General features: G+C 43.0%; 1 protein-coding gene across 7 annotated transcripts in view; it reads right to left on the reverse strand.

The window, feature by feature from the left end:
* Window positions 1–21,169, reverse strand: part of LOC112259100 (transcription factor SOX-6) — a 196,849-nt gene that overhangs the window by 58,972 nt on the left and 116,708 nt on the right. For all 7 annotated transcript variants that reach the window (XM_042329731.1, XM_042329814.1, XM_042329632.1 and 4 more), the window contains one exon: window positions 14,452–14,575. In XM_042329731.1, coding sequence (XP_042185665.1) covers window positions 14,452–14,575 — 124 coding nt within the window. The remainder of the gene's footprint in view (window positions 1–14,451; window positions 14,576–21,169) is intronic.

Genomic DNA, 21,169 nt, shown 5'->3' on the forward strand with positions numbered 1-21,169 from the left:
TACACCTGCATTGCTTGCTGTTTGGGGTTTTAGGCTGGGTTTCTGTACAGCACTTTGAGATATCAGCTGATGTACGAAGGGCTATATAAATAAATTTGATGATTTTGATGATTATCAGGAGAGACAACAAAACATACAATGAACTGCATGGGGTAGTTATAACCTATCAGAAGGAGAGAGACAACAAAACATACAATGAACTGCATGGGGTATCAGGAAGAGAGACATGGAGTATAGTTATCACCTATCAGGAGGAGAGAGACAAAAAAAATGCATAGCCCAGGCTGAGATGAGGGAGTTTACCACGCCAAGAGTAGACCTGCCCCCCTCCCCTCCAGATACTTGTTTGCTCACTCTTGCTCTTTCTGTCTCACTCTCTGGTTCTAGTCTCTCTGACTGTTTATCACTCTCTGGTTCTAGTCTCTCTATCTGTTTTCACTCTCTGGTTCTAGTCTCTCTGACTGTTTATCACTCTCTGGTTCTAGTCTCTCTATCTGTTTTCACTCTCTGGTTCCAGTCTCTCTGTCTGTTTATCACTCTCTGGTTCTAGTCTCTCTGACTGTTTATCACTCTCTGGTTCTAGTCTCTCTGACTGTTTATCACTCTCTGGTTCTAGTCTCTCTGACTGTTTATCACTCTGGTTCTAGTCTCTCTATCTGTTTTCACTCTCTGGTTCCAGTCTCTCTGTCTGTTTATCACTCTCTGGTTCCAGTCTCTCTGTCTGTTTATCACTCTCTGGTTCTAGTCTCTCTGTCTGTTTATCACTCTCTGGTTCCAGTCTCTCTGTCTGTTTATCACTCTCCGGTTCCAGTCTCTCTGACTGTTTATCACTCTCTGGTTCCAGTCTCTCTGACTGTTTATCACTCTCTGGTTCCAGTCTCTCTGTCTGTTTATCACTCTCTGGTTCCAGTCTCTCTGTCTGTTTATCACTCTCTGGTTCTAGTCTCTCTATCTGTTTATCACTCTCTGGTTCCAGTCTCTCTGACTGTTTATCACTCTCTGGTTCTAGTCTCTCTATCTGTTTATCACTCTCTGGTTCTAGTCTCTCTGTCTGTTTATCACTCTCTGGTTCCAGTCTCTCTATCTGTTTTCACTCTCTGGTTCCAGTCTCTCTGACTGTTTTCACTCTCTGGTTCTAGTCTCTCTGACTGTTTATCACTCTCTGGTTCCAGTCTCTCTGTCTGTTTATCACTCTCTGGTTCTAGTCTCTCTGTCTGTTTATCACTCTCTGGTTCTAGTCTCTCTGACTGTTTATCACTCTCTGGTTCCAGTCTCTCTGACTGTTTATCACTCTCTGGTTCCAGTCTCTCTGTCTGTTTATCACTCTCTGGTTCTAGTCTCTCTGACTGTTTATCACTCTCTGGTTCTAGTCTCTCTGACTGTTTATCACTCTCTGGTTCTAGTCTCTCTGACTGTTTATCACTCTCTGGTTCCAGTCTCTCTGACTGTTTATCACTCTCTGGTTCTAGTCTCTCTGACTGTTTATCACTCTCTGGTTCTAGTCTCTCTGACTGTTTATCACTCTCTGGTTCCAGTCTCTCTGACTGTTTATCACTCTCTGGTTCTAGTCTCTCTGACTGTTTATCACTCTCTGGTTCTAGTCTCTCTGACTGTTTATCACTCTCTGGTTCTAGTCTCTCTGACTGTTTATCACTCTCTGGTTCTAGTCTCTCTGACTGTTTATCACTCTCTGGTTCCAGTCTCTCTGTCTGTTTATCACTCTCTGGTTCCAGTCTCTCTGACTGTTTATCACTCTCTGGTTCCAGTCTCTCTGTCTGTTTATCACTCTCTGGTTCTAGTCTCTCTATCTGTTTTCACTCTCTGGTTCCAGTCTCTCTGACTGTTTATCACTCTCTGGTTCCAGTCTCTCTGGTCTGTTTATCACTCTCTGGTTCCAGTCTCTCTGACTGTTTATCACTCTCTGTTCTAGTCTCTCTGTCTGTTTATCACTCTCTGGTTCCAGTCTCTCTGACTGTTTATCACTTCTGGTTCCAGTCAGTCTCACTCTCTGGTTCCAGTCTCTCTGACTGTTTATCACTCTCTGGTTCCAGTCTCTCTGACTGTTTATCACTCTCTGGTTCCAGTCTCTCTGACTGTTTATCACTCTCTGGTTCCAGTCTCTCTGTCTGTTTATCACTCTCTGGTTCTAGTCTCTCTGATCTGTTTATCACTCTCTGGTTCCAGTCTCTCTGTCTGTTTATCACTCTCTGGTTCCAGTCTCTCTGTCTGTTTATCACTCTCTGGTTCTAGTCTCTCTGTCTGTTTATCACTCTCTGGTTCTAGTCTCTCTGTCTGTTTATCACTCTCTGGTTCTAGTCTCTCTCTCTCTGGTTCCAGTCTCTCTGACTGTTTATCACTCTCTGGTTCCAGTCTCTCTGACTGTTTATCACTCTCTGGTTCCAGTCTCTCTGACTGTTTATCACTCTCTGGTTCCAGTTCTCTCTCTGATCTGTTTATCACTCTCTGGTTCTCAGTCTCTCTGTTCTGTTTATCACTCTCTGGTTCCAGTCTCTCTGACTGTTTATCTGTTTAGTCTCTCTGACTGTTCCAGTCTCTCTGACTGTTTTATCACTCTCTGGTTCCAGTCTCTCTGACTGTTTATCACTCTCTGGTTCCAGTCTCTCTGTCTGTTTATCACTCTCTGGTTCCAGTCTCTCTGTCTGTTTATCACTCTCTGGTTCCAGTCTCTCTGTCTGTTTATCACTCTCTGGTTCCAGTCTCTCTGTCTGTTTATCACTCTCTGGTTCCAGTCTCTCTGTCTGTTTATCACTCTCTGGTTCTAGTCTCTCTGACTGTTTATCACTCTCTGGTTCCAGTCTCTCTGTCTGTTTATCACTCTCTGGTTCCAGTCTCTCTGTCTGTTTTCACTCTCTGGTTCTAGTCTCTCTGTCTGTTTATTTATCACTCTCTCTCTGGTTCCAGTCTCTCTGTCTGTTTATCACTCTCTGGTTCCAGTCTCTCTGTCTGTTTATCACTCTCTGGTTCCAGTCTCTCTGTCTGTTTATCACTCTCTGGTTCCAGTCTCTCTGTCTGTTTATCACTCTCTGGTTCTAGTCTCTCTGACTGTTTATCACTCTCTGGTTCTAGTCTCTCTCTCTCTGATCTGTTTTCACTCTCTGGTTCTAGTCTCTCTGACTGTTTATCACTCTCTGGTTCTAGTCTCTCTGACTGTTTATCACTCTCTGGTTCCAGTCTCTCTATCTGTTTTCACTCACTCTCTGGTTCCAGTCTCTCTATCTGTTTTCACTCTCTGGTTCCAGTCTCTCTGTCTGTTTTCACTCTCTGGTTCCAGTCTCTCTGTCTGTTTATCACTCTCTGGTTCTAGTCTCTCTGACTGTTTATCACTCTCTGGTTCTAGTCTCTCTATCTGTTTTCACTCTCTGGTTCCAGTCTCTCTGGTTCCAGTCTCTCTGTCTGTTTATCACTCTCTGGTTCCAGTCTCTCTGTCTGTTTATCACTCTCTGGTTCTAGTCTCTCTGTCTGTTTATCACTCTCTGGTTCCAGTTCCAGTCTCTCTGTCTGTTTATCACTCTCTGGTTCGTTCCAGTCTCTCTGACTGTTTATCACTCTCCGGTTCCAGTCTCTCTGACTGTTTATCACTCTCTGGTTCCAGTCTCTCTGTCTGTTTATCACTCTCTGGTTCCAGTCTCTCTGTCTGTTTATCACTCTCTGGTTCCAGTCTCTCTGACTGTTTATCACTCTCTGGTTCTAGTCTCTCTGTCTGTTTATCACTCTCTGGTTCTAGTCTCTCTGTCTGTTTATCACTCTCTGGTTCTAGTCTCTCTGATCTGTTTTTTATCACTCTCTGGTTCTAGTCTCTCTGACTGTTTATCACTCTCTGGTTCTAGTCTCTCTGACTGTTTATCACTCTCTGGTTCCAGTCTCTCTGATCTGTTTTCACTCTCTGGTTCCAGTCTCTCTGACTGTTTATCACTCTCTGGTTCCAGTCTCTCTGACTGTTTATCACTCTCTGGTTCTAGTCTTCTGTCTGTTTATCACTCTCTGGTTCTAGTCTCTCTGACTGTTTATCTCTCTGACTGTTTATCACTCTCTGGTTCCAGTCTCTCTGACTGTTTATCACTCTCTGGTTCTCTCTGGTTCCAGTCTCTCTGACTGTTTATCACTCTCTGGTTCTAGTCTCTCTGACTGTTTATCACTCTCTGGTTCCAGTCTCTCTGACTGTTTATCACTCTCTGGTTCTAGTCTCTCTGACTGTTTATCACTCTCTGGTTCCAGTCTCTCTGACTGTTTATCACTCTCTGGTTCTAGTCTCTCTGACTGACTGTTTAGGTTCTCTCTCTGACTGTTTTTATCACTCTCTGGTTCCAGTCTCTCTGACTGTTTATCACTCTCTGGTTCTAGTCTCTCTGACTGTTTATCACTCTCTGGTTCCAGTCTCTCTGATCTGTTTATCACTCTCTGGTTCCAGTCTCTCTGACTGTTTATCACTCTCTGGTTCCAGTCTCTCTGACTGTTTATCACTCTCTGGTTCCAGTCTCTCTGACTGTTTATCTGTTTATCACTCTCTGGTTCTAGTCTCTCTGACTGTTTATCACTCTCTGGGTTCCAGTCTCTCTGACTGTTTATCACTCTCTGGTTCCAGTCTCTCTGACTGTTTATCACTCTCTGGTTCCAGTCTCTCTGTCTGTTTATCACTCTCTGGTTCCAGTCTCTCTATCTGTTTATCACTCTCTGGTTCTAGTCTCTCTGACTCTGTTTATCACTCTCTGGTTCCAGTCTCTCTGACTGTTTATCACTCTCTGGTTCCAGTCTCTCTGACTGTTTATCACTCTCTGGTTCCAGTCTCTCTGTCTGTTTATCACTCTCTGGTTCTAGTCTCTCTGTCTGTTTATCACTCTCTGGTTCTAGTCTCTCTGTCTGTTTATCACTCTCTGGTTCCAGTCTCTCTGTCTGTTTATCACTCTCTGGTTCTCTGACTGTTTAGTCTCTCTGTCTGTTTATCACTCTCTGGTTCTAGTCTCTCTGACTGTTTATCACTCTCTGGTTCCAGTCTCTCTGTTTATCTGTTTATCACTCTCTGGTTCCAGTCTCTCTATCTGTTTATCACTCTCTGGTTCTAGTCTCTCTGTCTGTTTATCACTCTCTGGTTCTAGTCTCTCTGTCTGTTTATCACTCTCTGGTTCTAGTCTCTCTATCTGTTTATCACTCTCTGGTTCCAGTCTCTCTGTCTGTTTATCACTCTCTGGTTCTAGTCTCTCTGACTGTTTATCACTCTCTGGTTCTAGTCTCTCTGTCTGTTTATCACTCTCTGGTTCCAGTCTCTCTGTCTGTTTATCACTCTCTGGTTCTAGTCTCTCTGTCTGTTTATCACTCTCTGGTTCTAGTCTCTCTGACTGTTTATCACTCTCTGGTTCTAGTCTCTCTGACTGTTTATCACTCTCTGGTTCTAGTCTCTCTGACTGTTTATCACTCTCTGGTTCCAGTCTCTCTGTTTATCTGTTTATCACTCTCTGGTTCTAGTCTCTCTGTCTGTTTATCACTCTCTGGTTCTAGTCTCTCTGTCTGTTTATCACTCTCTGGTTCCAGTCTCTCTGTCTGTTTATCACTCTCTGGTTCTAGTCTCTCTGTCTGTTTATCACTCTCTGGTTCCAGTCTCTCTGGTTCTATCTGTTTATCACTCTCTGGTTCTAGTCTCTCTGACTGTTTATCACTCTCTGGTTCCAGTCTCTCTGACTGTTTATCACTCTCTGGTTCCAGTCTCTCTATCTGTTTATCACTCTCTGGTTCTAGTCTCTCTGTCTGTTTATCACTCTCTGGTTCTAGTCTCTCTGTCTGTTTATCACTCTCTGGTTCCAGTCTCTCTGTCTGTTTATCACTCTCTGGTTCCAGTCTCTCTGTCTGTTTATCACTCTCTGGTTCCAGTCTCTCTGTCTGTTTATCACTCTCTGGTTCTAGTCTCTCTATCTGTTTATCACTCTCTGGTTCTAGTCTCTCTATCTGTTTATCACTCTCTGGTTCCAGTCTCTCTGTCTGTTTATCACTCAGTCTCTCTGGTTCCAGTCTCTCTGTCTGTTTATCACTCTCTGGTTCCAGTCTCTCTGTCTGTTTATCACTCTCTGGTTCCAGTCTCTCTGTCTGTTTATCACTCTCTGGTTCCAGTCTCTCTGACTGTTTATCACTCTCTGGTTCCAGTCTCTCTATCTGTTTATCACTCTCTGGTTCCAGTCTCTCTGTCTGTTTTCACTCTCTGGTTCCAGTCTCTCTGTCTGTTTATCACTCTCTGGTTCCAGTCTCTCTGACTGTTTATCACTCTCTGGTTCCAGTCTCTCTGACTGTTTATCACTCTCTGGTTCTAGTCTCTCTGACTGTTTATCACTCTCTGGTTCCAGTCTCTCTGTCTGTTTATCACTCTCTGGTTCTAGTCTCTCTATCTGTTTATCACTCTCTGGTTCCAGTCTCTCTGTCTGTTTATCACTCTCTGGTTCCAGTCTCTCTGTCTGTTTATCACTCTCTGGTTCCAGTCTCTCTGTCTGTTTATCACTCTCTGGTTCTAGTCTCTCTGACTGTTTATCACTCTCTGGTTCCAGTCTCTCTGTCTGTTTATCACTCTCTGGTTCCAGTCTCTCTGTCTGTTTATCACTCTCTGGTTCTAGTCTCTCTGTCTGTTTATCACTCTCTGGTTCCAGTCTCTCTGTCTGTTTATCACTCTCTGGTTCCAGTCTCTCTGTCTGTTTATCACTCTCTGGTTCCAGTCTCTCTGTCTGTTTATCACTCTCTGGTTCTAGTCTCTCTGACTGTTTATCACTCTCTGGTTCTAGTCTCTCTGACTGTTTATCACTCTCTGGTTCCAGTCTCTCTATCTGTTTATCACTCTCTGGTTCCAGTCTCTCTGTCTGTTTTCACTCTCTGGTTCCAGTCTCTCTGTCTGTTTTCACTCTCTGGTTCTAGTCTCTCTGACTGTTTATCACTCTCTGGTTCCAGTCTCTCTGACTGTTTATCACTCTCTGGTTCTAGTCTCTCTGGTTCCAGTCTCTCTGTCTGTTTATCATCTGGTTCCAGTCTCTCTCTGGTTCCAGTCTCTCTGTCTGTTTATCACTCTCTGGTTCCAGTCTCTCTGTCTGTTTATCACTCTCTGGTTCCAGTCTCTCTGGTTTATCACTCTCTGGTTCTAGTCTCTCTGACTGTTTATCACTCTCTGGTTCTAGTCTCTCTGTTTACTGTTTATCACTCTCTCTCTGGTTCCAGTCTCTCTGACTGTTTATCACTCTCTGGTTCCAGTCTCTCTGTCTGTTTTTATCACTCTCTGGTTCCAGTCTCTCTGTCTGTTTATCACTCTCTGGTTCCAGTCTCTCTGTCTGTTTATCACTCTCTGGTTCCAGTCTCTCTCTGTTTCATCACTCTCTGTTCCAGTCTCTCTGACTGTTTATCACTCTCTGGTTCCAGTCTCTCTGACTGTTTATCACTCTCTGGTTCCAGTCTCTCTGTCTGTTTATCACTCTCTGGTTCCAGTCTCTCTGTCTGTTTATCACTCTCTGGTTCCAGTCTAGTCACTCTCTGGTTCTCTCTCTGTCTGTTTATCACTCTCTGGTTCCAGTCTCTCTGTCTGTTTATCACTCTCTGGTTCCAGTCTCTCTGTCTGTTTATCACTCTCTGGTTCCAGTCTCTCTGACTGTTTATCTCTCTGTTTACTGTTTATCACTCTCTGGTTCCAGTCTCTCTGACTGTTTATCACTCTCTGGTTCCAGTCTCTCTGACTGTTTATCACTCTCTGGTTCCAGTCTCTCTGTCTGTTTATCACTCTCTGGTTCTCACTCTCTGTTTGTTTATCACTCTCTGGTTCTAGTCTCTCTGACTGTTTATCACTCTCTGGTTCCAGTCTCTGAGTTTATCACTCTCTGGTTCCAGTCTCTCTGACTGTTTATCACTCTCTGGTTCTAGTCTCTCTGTCTGTTTATCTGTTTCTCTCTGATCACTCTCTGGTTCCAGTCTCTCTGTCTGTTTATCACTCTCTGGTTCCAGTCTCTCTGTCTGTTTATCACTCTCTGGTTCCAGTCTCTCTGTCTGTTTATCACTCTCTGTTCCAGTCTCTCTGTCTGTTTATCACTCTCTGGTTCCAGTCTCTCTGACTGTTTATCACTCTCTGGTTCCAGTCTCTCTGACTGTTTATCACTCTCTGGTTCCAGTCTCTCTGACTGTTTATCACTCTCTGGTTCTAGTCTCTCTGACTGTTTATCACTCTCTGGTTCTAGTCTCTCTGTCTGTTTATCACTCTCTGGTTCCAGTCTCTCTGTCTGTTTATCACTCTCTGGTTCCTGTTTAGTCTCTCTGTCTGTTTATCACTCTCTGGTTCCAGTCTCTCTGTCTGTTTATCACTCTCTGGTTCTAGTCTCTCTGTCTGTTTATCACTCTCTGGTTCCAGTCTCTCTGTCTGTTTATCACTCTCTGGTTCCAGTCTCTCTGTCTGTTTATCACTCTCTGGTTCCAGTCTCTCTGGTTCCAGTCTGTTGTTTATCACTCTCTGGTTCCAGTCTCCTGTCTCTCTGTCTCTCTGACTGTTTATCACTCTCTGGTTCCAGTCTCTCTGACTGTTTATCACTCTCTGGTTCCAGTCTCTCTGACTGTTTATCACTCTCTGGTTCCAGTCTCTCTGTCTGTTTATCACTCTCTGGTTCCAGTCTCTCTGTCTGTTTATCACTCTCTGTTCTAGTCACTCTCTGTCTGTTCCAGTCTCTCCAGTCTCTCTGTCTGTTTATCACTCTCTGGTTCCAGTCTCTCTGTCTGTTTATCACTCTCTGGTTCCAGTCTCTCTGTCTGTTTATCACTCTCTGGTTCCAGTCTCTCTGTTTTAGCACTCTCTGGTTCCAGTCTCTCTGACTGTTTATCACTCTCTGGTTCCAGTCTCTCTGACTGTTTATCACTCTCTGGTTCCAGTCTCTCTGACTGTTTATCACTCTCTGGTTCTAGTCTCTCTGACTGTTTATCACTCTCTGGTTCTAGTCTCTCTGACTGTTTATCACTCTCTGGTTCCAGTCTCTCTGACTGTTTATCACTCTCTGGTTCCAGTCTCTCTGTCTGTTTATCACTCTCTGGTTCCAGTCTCTCTGTCTGTTTATCACTCTCTGGTTCCAGTCTCTCTGTCTGTTTATCACTCTCTGGTTCCAGTCTCTCTGTCTGTTTATCACTCTCTGGTTCCAGTCTCTCTGTCTGTTTATCACTCTCTGGTTCTCTCGCTCTGTCCCTCACACTCTCTAACTCTGTTTTTCTCACCCACAAGTTATGGTAGATGTATTCCTCATGTCTATTTCCTCCATACAAAAACCCACAGCCTACTAGCCTCTCGACGAACCCGCCCAGGCCTATAATGAATTGTGGCGTGAGCGTTTGTCAAAGGTTACTAATGTGTTATGTCTGTACTCATAGATCCCAGTAGAGTCCATGCACCACTGCTCTCTCCAAGCAGTACGACTTCTAACTTTTAACAGTAAGATTCCTGATTGCGATGCACTCATGAATCCAGCAGGCTTTTAACAATCTAGCCCCAGAATGTTCTGCAGAAACCCCACTGTTTGTCCTAAAAGGCTTTCCATGTCTGCCTCAATGTGAAAATAAAAATACTGTAAACAAACCCCAAAAAAGTTATAACCATTACCACAGCCATACTTCTTAGAGGGATAACTTTGTTAGTCTATTTTATTGTTTTATTTTTTGTTATTGTTCTATTCCCTACATAGGGCTCTGGTCAAAAGTAGTGCACTATGTAGGGAATAGTGCTCTGTTCAAAAGTAGTGCACTATGGGAAAAGAATGTAATGTGGGAGAGGAGGAGAAAAGATAGAGCAGGCGGTGATTATAGTTCCTGCCTAGAAAGGGAGTCTGTGTGTGTATGTGTGTGTGTCTGTGCATAACGTTTGTGTACATACAGTACATGCATAAGTATGTACATATATGCAAAAGTGCATGTGTGTGTGTGTGTGTGTGTGTGTCTGAGCAAGTGTGTGAAAGAGTGAAATTCCATGTTGCAGATGTGCTGTGTAACTGAAATGCTTTCAGAACATCATAAACAACAACATTCCACCGTTAGTTATCTATTGTTTCTTAAATGACTAACCAGGAAGTTAACATTTCTTGGTTGAAACTATGTCACAATGTTGCAAATGAACTAATAATGATTCACAAACAAACTCATTTCTTCAACACATTATTTGTTTGTGAATCATGAATCGTTCATTTACAACATTTTGACAGCAGTATATATGAAACCTCCAACATTCTCAAATTGATACACTTCATAACGTAGACAAGAATGATCAAATTGGACGCGGTCTATCACAGTGCCATCCATTTTGTCACCAAAGCCCCAAATATTACCCACCACTGCAACCTGTAAGCTCTCGTTGACTGGCCATCGCTTCATAGTCGTCACCAAACCCACTGGCTCCAGGTCATCTACAAGTCTCTGCTAGCTATAGCCCCACCTTATCTCAGCTCACTGGTCACGATAGCAGCACCCACCCGTAGCACGCGCTCCAGCAGGTATATCTCACTGGTCACCCCCAAAGCCAATTCCTCCTTTGGTCGTCTTTCCTTCTAGTTCTCTGCTGCCAATGACTGGAACGAACTGCAAAAATCTCTGAAGCTGGAGACTCATATCTCCCTCACTAACTTTAAACAAAAAGCTGTCAGAGCAGCTCACAGATCACTGCACCTGTACATAGCCCATCTGTAAACAGCCCATCTATCTACCTACCTCATCCCATACAGTATTTATTTATCTTGCTCCTTTGCACCCCAGAATCTTTACTTACACATTCATCTAATGCACATCTACCATTCCAGTGTTTAATTGCTATATTGTAATTACTTCGCCACCATGGCCTATTTATTGCCTTTACCTCCCTTATCTTACCTCATTTGCACTCACTGTATATAGACTTTTTTGTTTTCTGTTGTTCTATTGTATTATTGACTGTATGTTTTGTTTATTCCATGTGTAACTCTGTGTTATTGTATGTGTCGAATTGCTTTGCTTTATCTTGGCCAGGTCGCAGTTGTAAATGAGAACTTGTTCTCAACTAGCCTACCTGGTTAAATAAAGTTGAAATAAAAATGTACCTCATTTGCACACCCTGTATAAACCCTGTTTCTTTTTTCTACTGTATTATTGGCTGTATGTTTGTTAATTCCATGTGTAACTCTATGAGAACTTGTTCTCAACTAGCCTACCTGGTTAAATAAAGGTTAAATCTTGTTTTTTAAATGACTACAACACTGTTTTGTCCTAAAATATGAAAGACTCCCTATTCCCTATTGTAGTGCACTACTTTTGACCACATTTGCCTTTTAGGGTACCAACACAGTGACCAAGCAGTTTGTTCCTTTTATGTGGCAAAAAAATTTACCTATAAAAAGGTTTTGTGTGTTGTTTAACACTGTAGGGTGTAAAGCCTTATTTGCATATTTCCCAGAGCGCCTTTCAAGTGAATTTTAGAGTTACCAGTACCACCCATGACTGTTGCATTAAATGAGTTTCAGTCCTGTAGCCGTCACCAACTAATTGCCTAGGTGAATATTTTATCATAGACAAACTCTTTATGACAATACATTACATATATCATAAGGCCATACTTTGGCAGCCTAGTTAAATCCCAACACAGAAGTCTAAAACTCATGGTTTGCAGGCCACATTGGACAAGTCACATCATGCTGGTTTGCAGAGTGATATGCAATTGCTGTTGGAATCCAGTCAGAGTGGAGATACATTTCAAATGTGAACTTTTAATCACCTGCAACCTGCATTTAGAATGACTGCCAAGGTAGGGACACTAGATAAATGAGACTACCGAAAGTATTGTAACTGGAACAACCATCTCAGTAACGGGTGCAATAATTCTAACTACTAACAGAATGGGTTCGTTTAGAAAAATGTATGTATGTTATTTACCTTTGTGTACCATAAGACCAATCAATCAATTTTCATGCAAAAACATACATTGAAACAAACAATTGCAATAGAGCATGCTGGGAAATATGATAATGAATGTTTTTGATAGTGTGACGATTGTACCTTTTACATTCAAAAATTGGCAAAGGAATTGACCATTATACTAGATTATCCACACACCCTAAAGATATCGAACAGTACCATGTGAGGACATACCATTGAAGAGGCAAGTTAACATACACTTAGGTTGGAGTCATTAAAACTCATTTTTCAACCCCTTCACAAATTTCTTGTAAACAAACTATAGTTTTGGCAAGTCGGTTAGGACATCTACTTTGTGCATGACACAAGTCATTTTTACTGACAGAATATTTCACTTATAATTCACTGTATCACAATTCCAGTGGGTCAGAAGTTTACAGTACATACGCTAAGTTAACTGTGCCTTTAAACAGCTTGGAAAATGCCAGAAAATTATGTCATGGCTTTAGAAGCTTCTGATAGGCTAATTGACATAATTTCAGTCAATTGGAGGTGTACCTGTGGATGTATTTCAAGGCCTACCTTCAAACTCAGCGCCTCTTTGCTTGACATCATGGGAAAATCAAAAGAAATCAGCCAAGACTTCAGAAAACAAAAAACTGTAGACCTCCACAAGTCTGGTTCATCCTTGGGAGCAATTTCCAAATGCCTGAAGGTACCACGTTCATCTGTACAAACAATAGTACGCAAGTATAAGCACCATGGGACCACGCAGCCGTCATACCCCTCAGGAAGGAGACTAGTTCTGTCTCCTAGAGATGAATGTACTTTGGTGCGAAAAGTGCAAATCAATCCCAGAACAACAGCAAAGGACCTTGTGAAGATGCTGGAGGAAACAGGTACAAAAGTATCTATATCCACAGTAAAACAAGTCCTGTATTGACATAACCTGAAAGGCTGTTCAGCAAGAAAGAAGCCACTGCTCCAAAACCGCCATAAAAAGCCAGACTACGGTTTGCAACTGCACATCCGGGGGCAAAGATTGTACTTTTTGGAGAAATTTCCTCTGGTCTGATGAAACAAAAATATAACTGTTTGGTCAAAATGACCATTGTTATGTTTGGAGGAAAAAGGGGGATGCTTGCAAGGCGAAGAACACATCCCAACCGTGAAGCACGGGAAGGCAGCATCATGTTGTGGAGTTGCTTTGCTGCAGGAGGGACTGGTGCACTTCACAAAATAGATGGCATTATGAGGACGGAAAATGATGTGGATATATTGAAGCAACATCTCAAGACATCAGCCTGGTCGCAAATGGGTCTTCCAAATGGACAATGATCCCAAGCATACTTCCAAAGTTGTGGGAAAATGACTTAAGGACAACAAAGTCAAGGTATTGGAGTGGTCATCACAAAGCCTTGACCTCAATCCTATGGAAAGTTTGTGGGCAGAACTGAAAAAGCGTGTGCGAGCAAGGAGGCCTACAAACCTGACTCAGTTACACCAGCTCTGTCAGGAGGAATGGGTGAACATTTACCCTTGTGGAAAGCTACCCAAAACGTTTGACCCAAGTTAAACAATTTAAAGGCAATGCTACCAAATACTAATTGAGTGTAAACTTCTGACCAACTGGGAATGTGATGAAAGAAATAAAAGCGGAAATAAATAATTCGCTCTACTATTATTCTGACATTTCACATTCTTAAGATAAAGTGGTGATCCTAACTGACCTAAGACAGGGACTTTTTACTAGGATTAAATGTCAGGAATTGTGAGAAACTGAGTTTAAAATTATATGGCTAACCTGTATGTAAACTTCTGACTTCAACTGTATGTACCTCTGAAGGTATTTTATGTGTATTTTTGGACCCCTGGGAACAATATTGTACCCTAACCGTACCCTTTTTTTCTGAGCATGTATGGGCCCTGGTCAAAAGTAGTGCACTATAAACCAATTAGTGTGCCATTTGGTTCACATCCTGGGCTGTTCAGTGTATGAAGTGAATGTGGGGAATCCTGTCAGGACCTTGTTTGACACAGCACAGTGACAATAGATATGGAGGCTTCTGCAAGAGAAGCACGATACAGAGAAAGGAAAGAGAGTGAAATACTGCAGAGAGGGAGACAGAGCCAAATCTTTACTTAAACACATGTAACTCAAATATTTTATGTGTGTGTGTGTGTGTGTGTGTGTGTGTGTGTGTGTGTGTGTGTGTGTGTGTGTGTGTGTGTGTGTGTGTGTGTGTGTGTGTGTGTGTGTGTGTGTGTGTGTGTGTGTGTGTGTGTGTGTGTGTGCGCATGTGTGTGCGTGTGCGTGCGTGTGCGCGTGTGCGTGTGCGTGTGCGTGTGCGTGTGCGTGTGCGTGTGCGTGTGCGTGCGTGTGCGTGTGCGTGTGTGTGCGTGTGCGTGTGTGTGCGTGTGTGTGTGTGTGTGTGTGTGTGCGTGCGTGTGCGTGCGTGTGTGTGTGTGTGTGTGTGTGTGTGCGTGTGCGCCTGCGTGCGTGCGTGTGCGTGTGCGTGTGTGCGTGTGTGTGTGTGCGTGTGCGCCTGCGTGCGTGCGTGTGTGTACCTGGTTTGTAGGACATGTTGTGTGGGAAGAGGAAGCCCTGCTGTGCAGCAGCAGCGGCAGCAGCCAGAGATCGCTGGTCATGAGGAAACACTGGGATCATCAGAGGAGGCATGTGACCCTGCACCTGAGAGAAACAGAGTGAGTTCAATAGTTGTCCTACTTATACATTTTCTGATGAATATTTCTAAATGTTTTTTTTTCTTCTTTTCTCTTTTTTCTTCTGTTTCTAATGAATGATTTATGTGTATTTAAAGTGTATTTATGTAACACTTCCTTTAGATAGTCCATCTGTTGATGCTCTATGGCAGGGTTCCCCAACTGGTGACCCGTGATTTAAAAAATATATATATATATATATATATATTATTATTTCCATTAAATCTTTATTGTTGGACATAAAAGACTGTGATATTAATTTAGGAAATCTGTTCCCAAGTATATCACCACGCACAATAGAGAGATACGCTACATTCAGAAAGACCCCTTGACTTTTTACACATTATTACTTTACAGCCTTATTCTAAAATTGAACTAATAGTTTTTCCCCCTCATCAACCTACATGCAATACACCATAATGAAAAAGCTAAAACATTTTTTTGTGTGTGTGTGCAAATGTATTAGAAATCAAAACTGAAAAATTACATTTACACAAGTATTCAGACCCATTACTGAGTATTTTGTTGAAGCACCTTTGGCAGTCTTCTTTGGTATGACGCTACAAGCTTGCCACACCTGTATTTGGAGAGTTTCTCACATTCTTCTCTCCAGATGCTCTAAAGCTCTGTCAGGATGGATGGGGAGCATTGCTCCACAGCTATTTTCAGGTCTCTCCAGAGACGTTCAATTGTGTTCAAGTCTAGGCTCTAGCTGGGCCACTCAAGGACATTCAGAGACTTGTCCCGAAGCCACTCCTGCGTTGTCTTGGCTGTATGTTTTGGGTCGTTGCCCTGTTGGAAGGTGAACCTTCACCCCCAGCCTGAGATCCTGAGCTCTCTGGAGCAGGTTTTCATCAAGGATCTCTCTATACTTTGCATCATTCATCTTTCCTTCGATTCTGACTGCTCTCCCAGTCTCTGCCGCTGAAAAACATCCACACAGCATGATGCTGCTGCCACCACCATGATTCACTGTAGGGATGGTGCCAAGTTTCCTCTAGACGTGACGCCCGGCATTCAGTGTCAACCGTGGGACCTTTATATAGACAGGTGAGTGCCTTTCCAAATCATGTCCAATCAATTGAATTTACCACAGGTGGAATCCAATCAAGTTGTAGAAACTAGAAAGGCTCTGAATACTTATGTAAATAAGGTATTTCTGTTTTTTATTTTAATACATTTTCCCCAAATAATAATACCCTGTTTTCGCTTTGTCATTATGGGGGCCTTGTGTGTAGTTTTTCAAGGATTGTAATTTATTTAATCCATTTTAGAAAAAGGCTGTAACGTAACAAAATGTGGAAAAGTCAAGGGGTCTGAATACTTTCCGAAGGCACAGTATGCGATCATATAAAATGTAAGCAAGGTTTGAAATTATCATGTTTTAGTCAAATGTTATATCTGTTTGGGCTTCTTGCGGTCAATTTGCAGTCTACAAATGATATGTAATAATGTTCCGGCCACCTGACCATCCGCTCAAGAGAAAAGCGTCCCACGGCTGAATGTAGTTGATGATCCCTGCTCTACAGACTATCTACTAACCCTAGCCCTGACCTTTATCCTTGCCCTGACCTTTATCCTTGTCCTGACCTTTATCCTTACCCTAACCCTTATTCTAAACCTAACTGTAACTTTAGCAAGCAGTTGCTTATCAATAGTTTGTTGATAGTATGACCATGTGTAGAACATCTACAGCTGGACTATCCAAATAAAGTCTGACCTTGAATGGTTCAACATTGTCTTTATTGTCAATACAATAATGATTTATTATGCCAATAAAGCATTTAAATGGAAGAGAGAGAGAGTGAGAGAGAGATAAATAGAGAGAGAAAGAGAATTTAGATCAGGGGTGTCAAACATACAGTTTAAGTTTAAAAAACAAACAACTAAATATACTTTAAAATGACTAAAACCTAATCAAAACAGTGTAGACATTATAATGGACGAACATTTATACAGTTTCTTGACTGTGTCTAGCTCGCTAATAATCACTGAAATTAAAGCTAGACAGTCAGGGAGTATCGAAAATTTCAAAAAGAAAATGATGGAAAGAGCACTATCTTTTGCAAATGTTTACAGTGAGGAAATAACACATTTTCAGTGTGGCCCTCTGGACCTCGTTGAAGACCGAACCCCAGGGGAAAAATTAGATATATATCCTGTGGAACTATCATCACATCAAAACAGCCCACAATTCACAAGCACATATCTTCCAGAGTGATGAGAGAGACCAGTAAGAGAGTAGACACACACACACAAACCCACCTACCATGTGTATGGTTTCAACAAAGCCTATATAATTTTATCTGAGCCTGGAAGCTCTAAAAGTTAACAGCTGAGTAGTTAAAGCAATGAAGTCTCTCTCTCAAATGAAAGCTGAACCACTGCATCTCGGTCACTTCCTATTTCCCTCTTTCTTTCTCTGTCTCCCCTCTCTCTTTACTCTCTCTTTTTGCCCCCATCTCTCCTTATCCTGACTTGTTTACTCTTTCTCACCTAGAAATCACTAATAAATGCACTTTGATTATCTGATCTCAACTATTTAACTAAATATTCAGTGGAAAATGTAACATGGTGGTCTGGTCAGATAGCAGTAGAAGTTGAGACTATGAGGGGAATATGTGTGAGCGCAGTTCAACTGGTTAAATGAGTCTAGAGTGGGAAAGGTAACATGGTGGTCTGGTCAGATAGCAGTAGAAGTTGAAACTATGAGGGGAATATGTGTGAGCGCAGTTCAACTGGTTAAATGAGTCTAGAGTGGGAAAGGTAACATGGTGGTCTGGTCAGATAGCAGTAGAAGTTGAAACTATGAGGGGAATATGTGTGAGCGCAGTTCAACTGGTTAAATGAGTCTAGAGTGGGAAAGGTAACATGGTGGTCTGGTCAGATAGCAGTAGAAGTTGAAACTATGAGGGGAATATGTGTGAGTGCAGTTCAACTGGTTAAATGAGTCTAGAGTGGGAAAGAGCATGGGTAAAGGGGAGCACAGAGAGGAAACACAAACATCCCAGCCTTCCGTACCGTAAAACTTAAATTTATAGCCCAGGAGTTTATTTGCTTCAATTGCTGAACTCAACAGGCGCTTATTAGAGACAAGCTTCTATTTGAGCCAGGCGTCTATTTAATGCACACAGCTTTAATGCATTTGCATAGTCATTTGTTTAATTCCAGCATTCACTTCCATCAGTCTTAATTTAATACTTCCGGCGCCGACAGAGATGGCCGCCTCGCTTTGCGTTCCTAGGAAACTATGCAGTATTTTGTTTTTTTACGTGTTATTTCTTACATTGGTACCCCAGGTCATCTTAGGTTTCATTACATACAGTCAGGAGGAACTACTGAATATAAGAGCAACGTCAACTCACCATCATTACGACCAGGAATACAACTTTCCCGAAGCGGATCCTCTGTTTTGCCCACCACCCAGGACAATGGATCGGATCCCAGCCGGCAAACCAAAACAACGACCCAGTAAAAGGGGCAGACGAAGCGGTCTTCTGGTCAGGCTCTGGAGACGGGCACATTGCGCACCGCTCCCTAGCATACTACTCGCTAATGTCCAGTTTCTTGACAACAAGGTAGATTAAATCCGAGCAAGGGTAGCATTCCAAAGAGACATAAGAGACTGTAACGTTCTTTGCTTCACGGAAACATGACTCACTCGAGACACGCCATCGGAGTCGGTACAGCCAGCTGGTTTCTTCACACATCGTGCCGACAGAAACAAGCATCTTTCTGGTAAGAAGAAGGGCGGGGGGGGTATGCTTTATGATTAACGCGACGTGGTATGATCATAACAACATACAGGAACTCAAGTTCTTCTGTTCACCTGAATTCCTCACAATCAAATGTCGACCACATTATCTACCAAGACAATTCTCTTCGATTATAATCACAGCCTGGTATATCCCCCCCAAGCAGACACATCGATGGCCCTGAACGAACTTCATTTGACTCTATGTAAACTGGAAACCACATATTTTAACAACGCTAATCTGAAAACAAGATTCCCTAAATTCTATCAGCATATTGATTGTGCAACCAGGGCTGGTAAAATCCTGGATCATTGTTATTCTAACTTCCGCGATGCATATAAGGCCCTCCCCCGCCCTCCTTTCAGAAAAGCTGACCACGACTCCATTTTGTCGCTCCCAGCCTATGGACAGAAATTAAAACAGGAAGTTCCCTCACTCAGGTCTGTTCAACGCTGGTCCGACCAATCTGATTCCACGCTTCAAGATTGCTTCGATCACCTGGACTGGGATATGTTCCACATTGCGTCAAACAACAACATTGACGAATACGCTGATTCAGTGAGCGAGTTTATTAGCAAGTGCATCAGCGATGTCATACCCACAGCAACTATTAAAACATTCCCAAACCAGAAACTGTGGATTGATGGCAGCATTCAAGCAAAACTGAAAGCGCGAACCACTGCTTTTAATCAGGGCAAGGTGACCGGAAACATGACCGAATACAAACAGCGTAGCTATTCCCTCCATAAGGCAATCAAATAAGCTAAGCGTCAGTATAGAGACAAAGTAGAGTTGCAAATCAACGGCTCAGACACAAGAGGTATGTGGCAAGGTCTACAGTCAATCACGGATTACAAAAATAAAACCAGCCCCGTTGTTGACCAGGATGTCTTGCTCCCAGAGAGACTAAACAACTTCTTTGCTCGCTTTGAGGACAATAGAGTGCCAACAAACACAGCCCGCTACCAAAACCTTCAGACTCTCCTTCACTGCAGCCGACATGAGTAAAACAGGCCCAGACGGAATCCCCAGCCGCATCCTCAGAGCATGAGCAGACCAGCTGGCTGGTGTGTTTACGGACATATTCAATCAATTCTTATCCCAGTCTGCTGTTCCCACATGCTTCAAGAGGGCCACCATTGTTCCTGTTCCCAAGAACGATAAGGTAACTGAGCTAAACGACTACCGCCCCGTAGCACTCACTTCCGTCATCATGAAGTGCTTTGAGAGACTAGTCAAGGACCATATCACCTCCAACCTACCTGACACCCACTCCAATTTGCTTACCGCCCCAATAGGTCCACAGACGACGCAATCGCAACCACACTGCACACTGCCCTAACCCATCTGGACAAGAGGAATACCTATGTGAGAATGTTGTTCATCGACTACAGCTCAATATTTAACACCATAGTACCCTCCAAACTCTTCATCAAGCTCGAGACCCTGGGTCTCGACCCCGCCCTGTGCAACTGGATACTGGACTTCCTGACGGGCCACCCCCAGGTTGTGAGGGTAGGTAACAACATCTCCACCCCGCTGATCCTCAACACTGGGGCCCCACAAGGGTGCGTTCTCAGCCCTCTCCTGTACTCCCTGTTCACCCACGACCGCGTGGCCATGCACGCCTCCAACTCATTCATCAAGATTGCAGACGACACTACAGTGGTAGGCTTGATTACCAACAACAATGAGACGGCCTACAGGGAGGAGGTGAGGGCCCTGTCAGGAAAATAACCTCACACTCAACGTCAACAAAACAAAGGAGATGATCGTGGACTTCAGGAAACAGCAGAGGGAGCACACCCCTATCCACATCGATGGGACAGTAGTGGAGAGGGTAGTAAGTTTTAAGTTCCTCTGCGTACACATCACTGACAAACTGAATTGGTCCACCCACACAGACAGCGTGGTGACTTCAGGAGACTGAAGAAATTTGGCTTGTCACCAAAAGCACTCACAAACTTTTACAGATGCACAATCGAGAGCATCCTGTCGGACTGTATCACTGCCTGGTACGGCAACTGCTCCACCCATAACCGTAAGGCTCTCCAGAGGGTAGTGAGGTCTGCACAACGCATCCCCGGGGGCAAACTACCTGCCCTCCAGGACACCTACACCACCTGATGTCACAGGAAGGCCATGAAGATCATCAAGGACAACAACCACCCGAGCCACTGCCTGTTCACCCCACTTTCATCCAGAAGGCGAGGTCAGTACAGGTGCATCAAAGCTGGGACCGAGGGACTGAAAAACAGCTTCTATCTCAAGGCCATCAGACTGTTAAACAGCCACCACTAACATTGAGTGGCTGCTGCCAACATACTGACTCAACTCCGGCCACTTTAATAATGTAAAAATTTCTAAAAAATGTATCACTAGCCACTTTAAACAATGCCACTTCATATAATGTTTACATACCCTACATTACTCATCTCATATGTATATACTGTACTCGATACCATCTACTGCATCTTGCCTATGCCGTTCTGTACCATCACTCATTCATATATCTTTATGTACATATTCTTTATCCCTTTACACTTGTGTGTATAAGGTAGTAGTTGTGGAATTGTTAGGTTAGATTACTCGTTGGTTATTACTGCATTGTCGGAACTAAAAGCACAAGCATTTCGGAACACTCGCATTAACATCTGCTAACCATGTGTATGTGACCAATAAAATTTGATTTGAATTGATGTGATTTCCTGCACTAATGCATTGTCATTTACACACTGTGTTACATTTATTTTGTCTTCGTATGCTTCCATAAAAACTTTTTTTTTTACTTTTCCTTGACAGAATAA

The sequence above is a fragment of the Oncorhynchus tshawytscha genome, linkage group LG01, assembly GCF_018296145.1.
Source record: "Oncorhynchus tshawytscha isolate Ot180627B linkage group LG01, Otsh_v2.0, whole genome shotgun sequence".
NCBI lineage: Eukaryota > Metazoa > Chordata > Actinopteri > Salmoniformes > Salmonidae > Oncorhynchus > Oncorhynchus tshawytscha.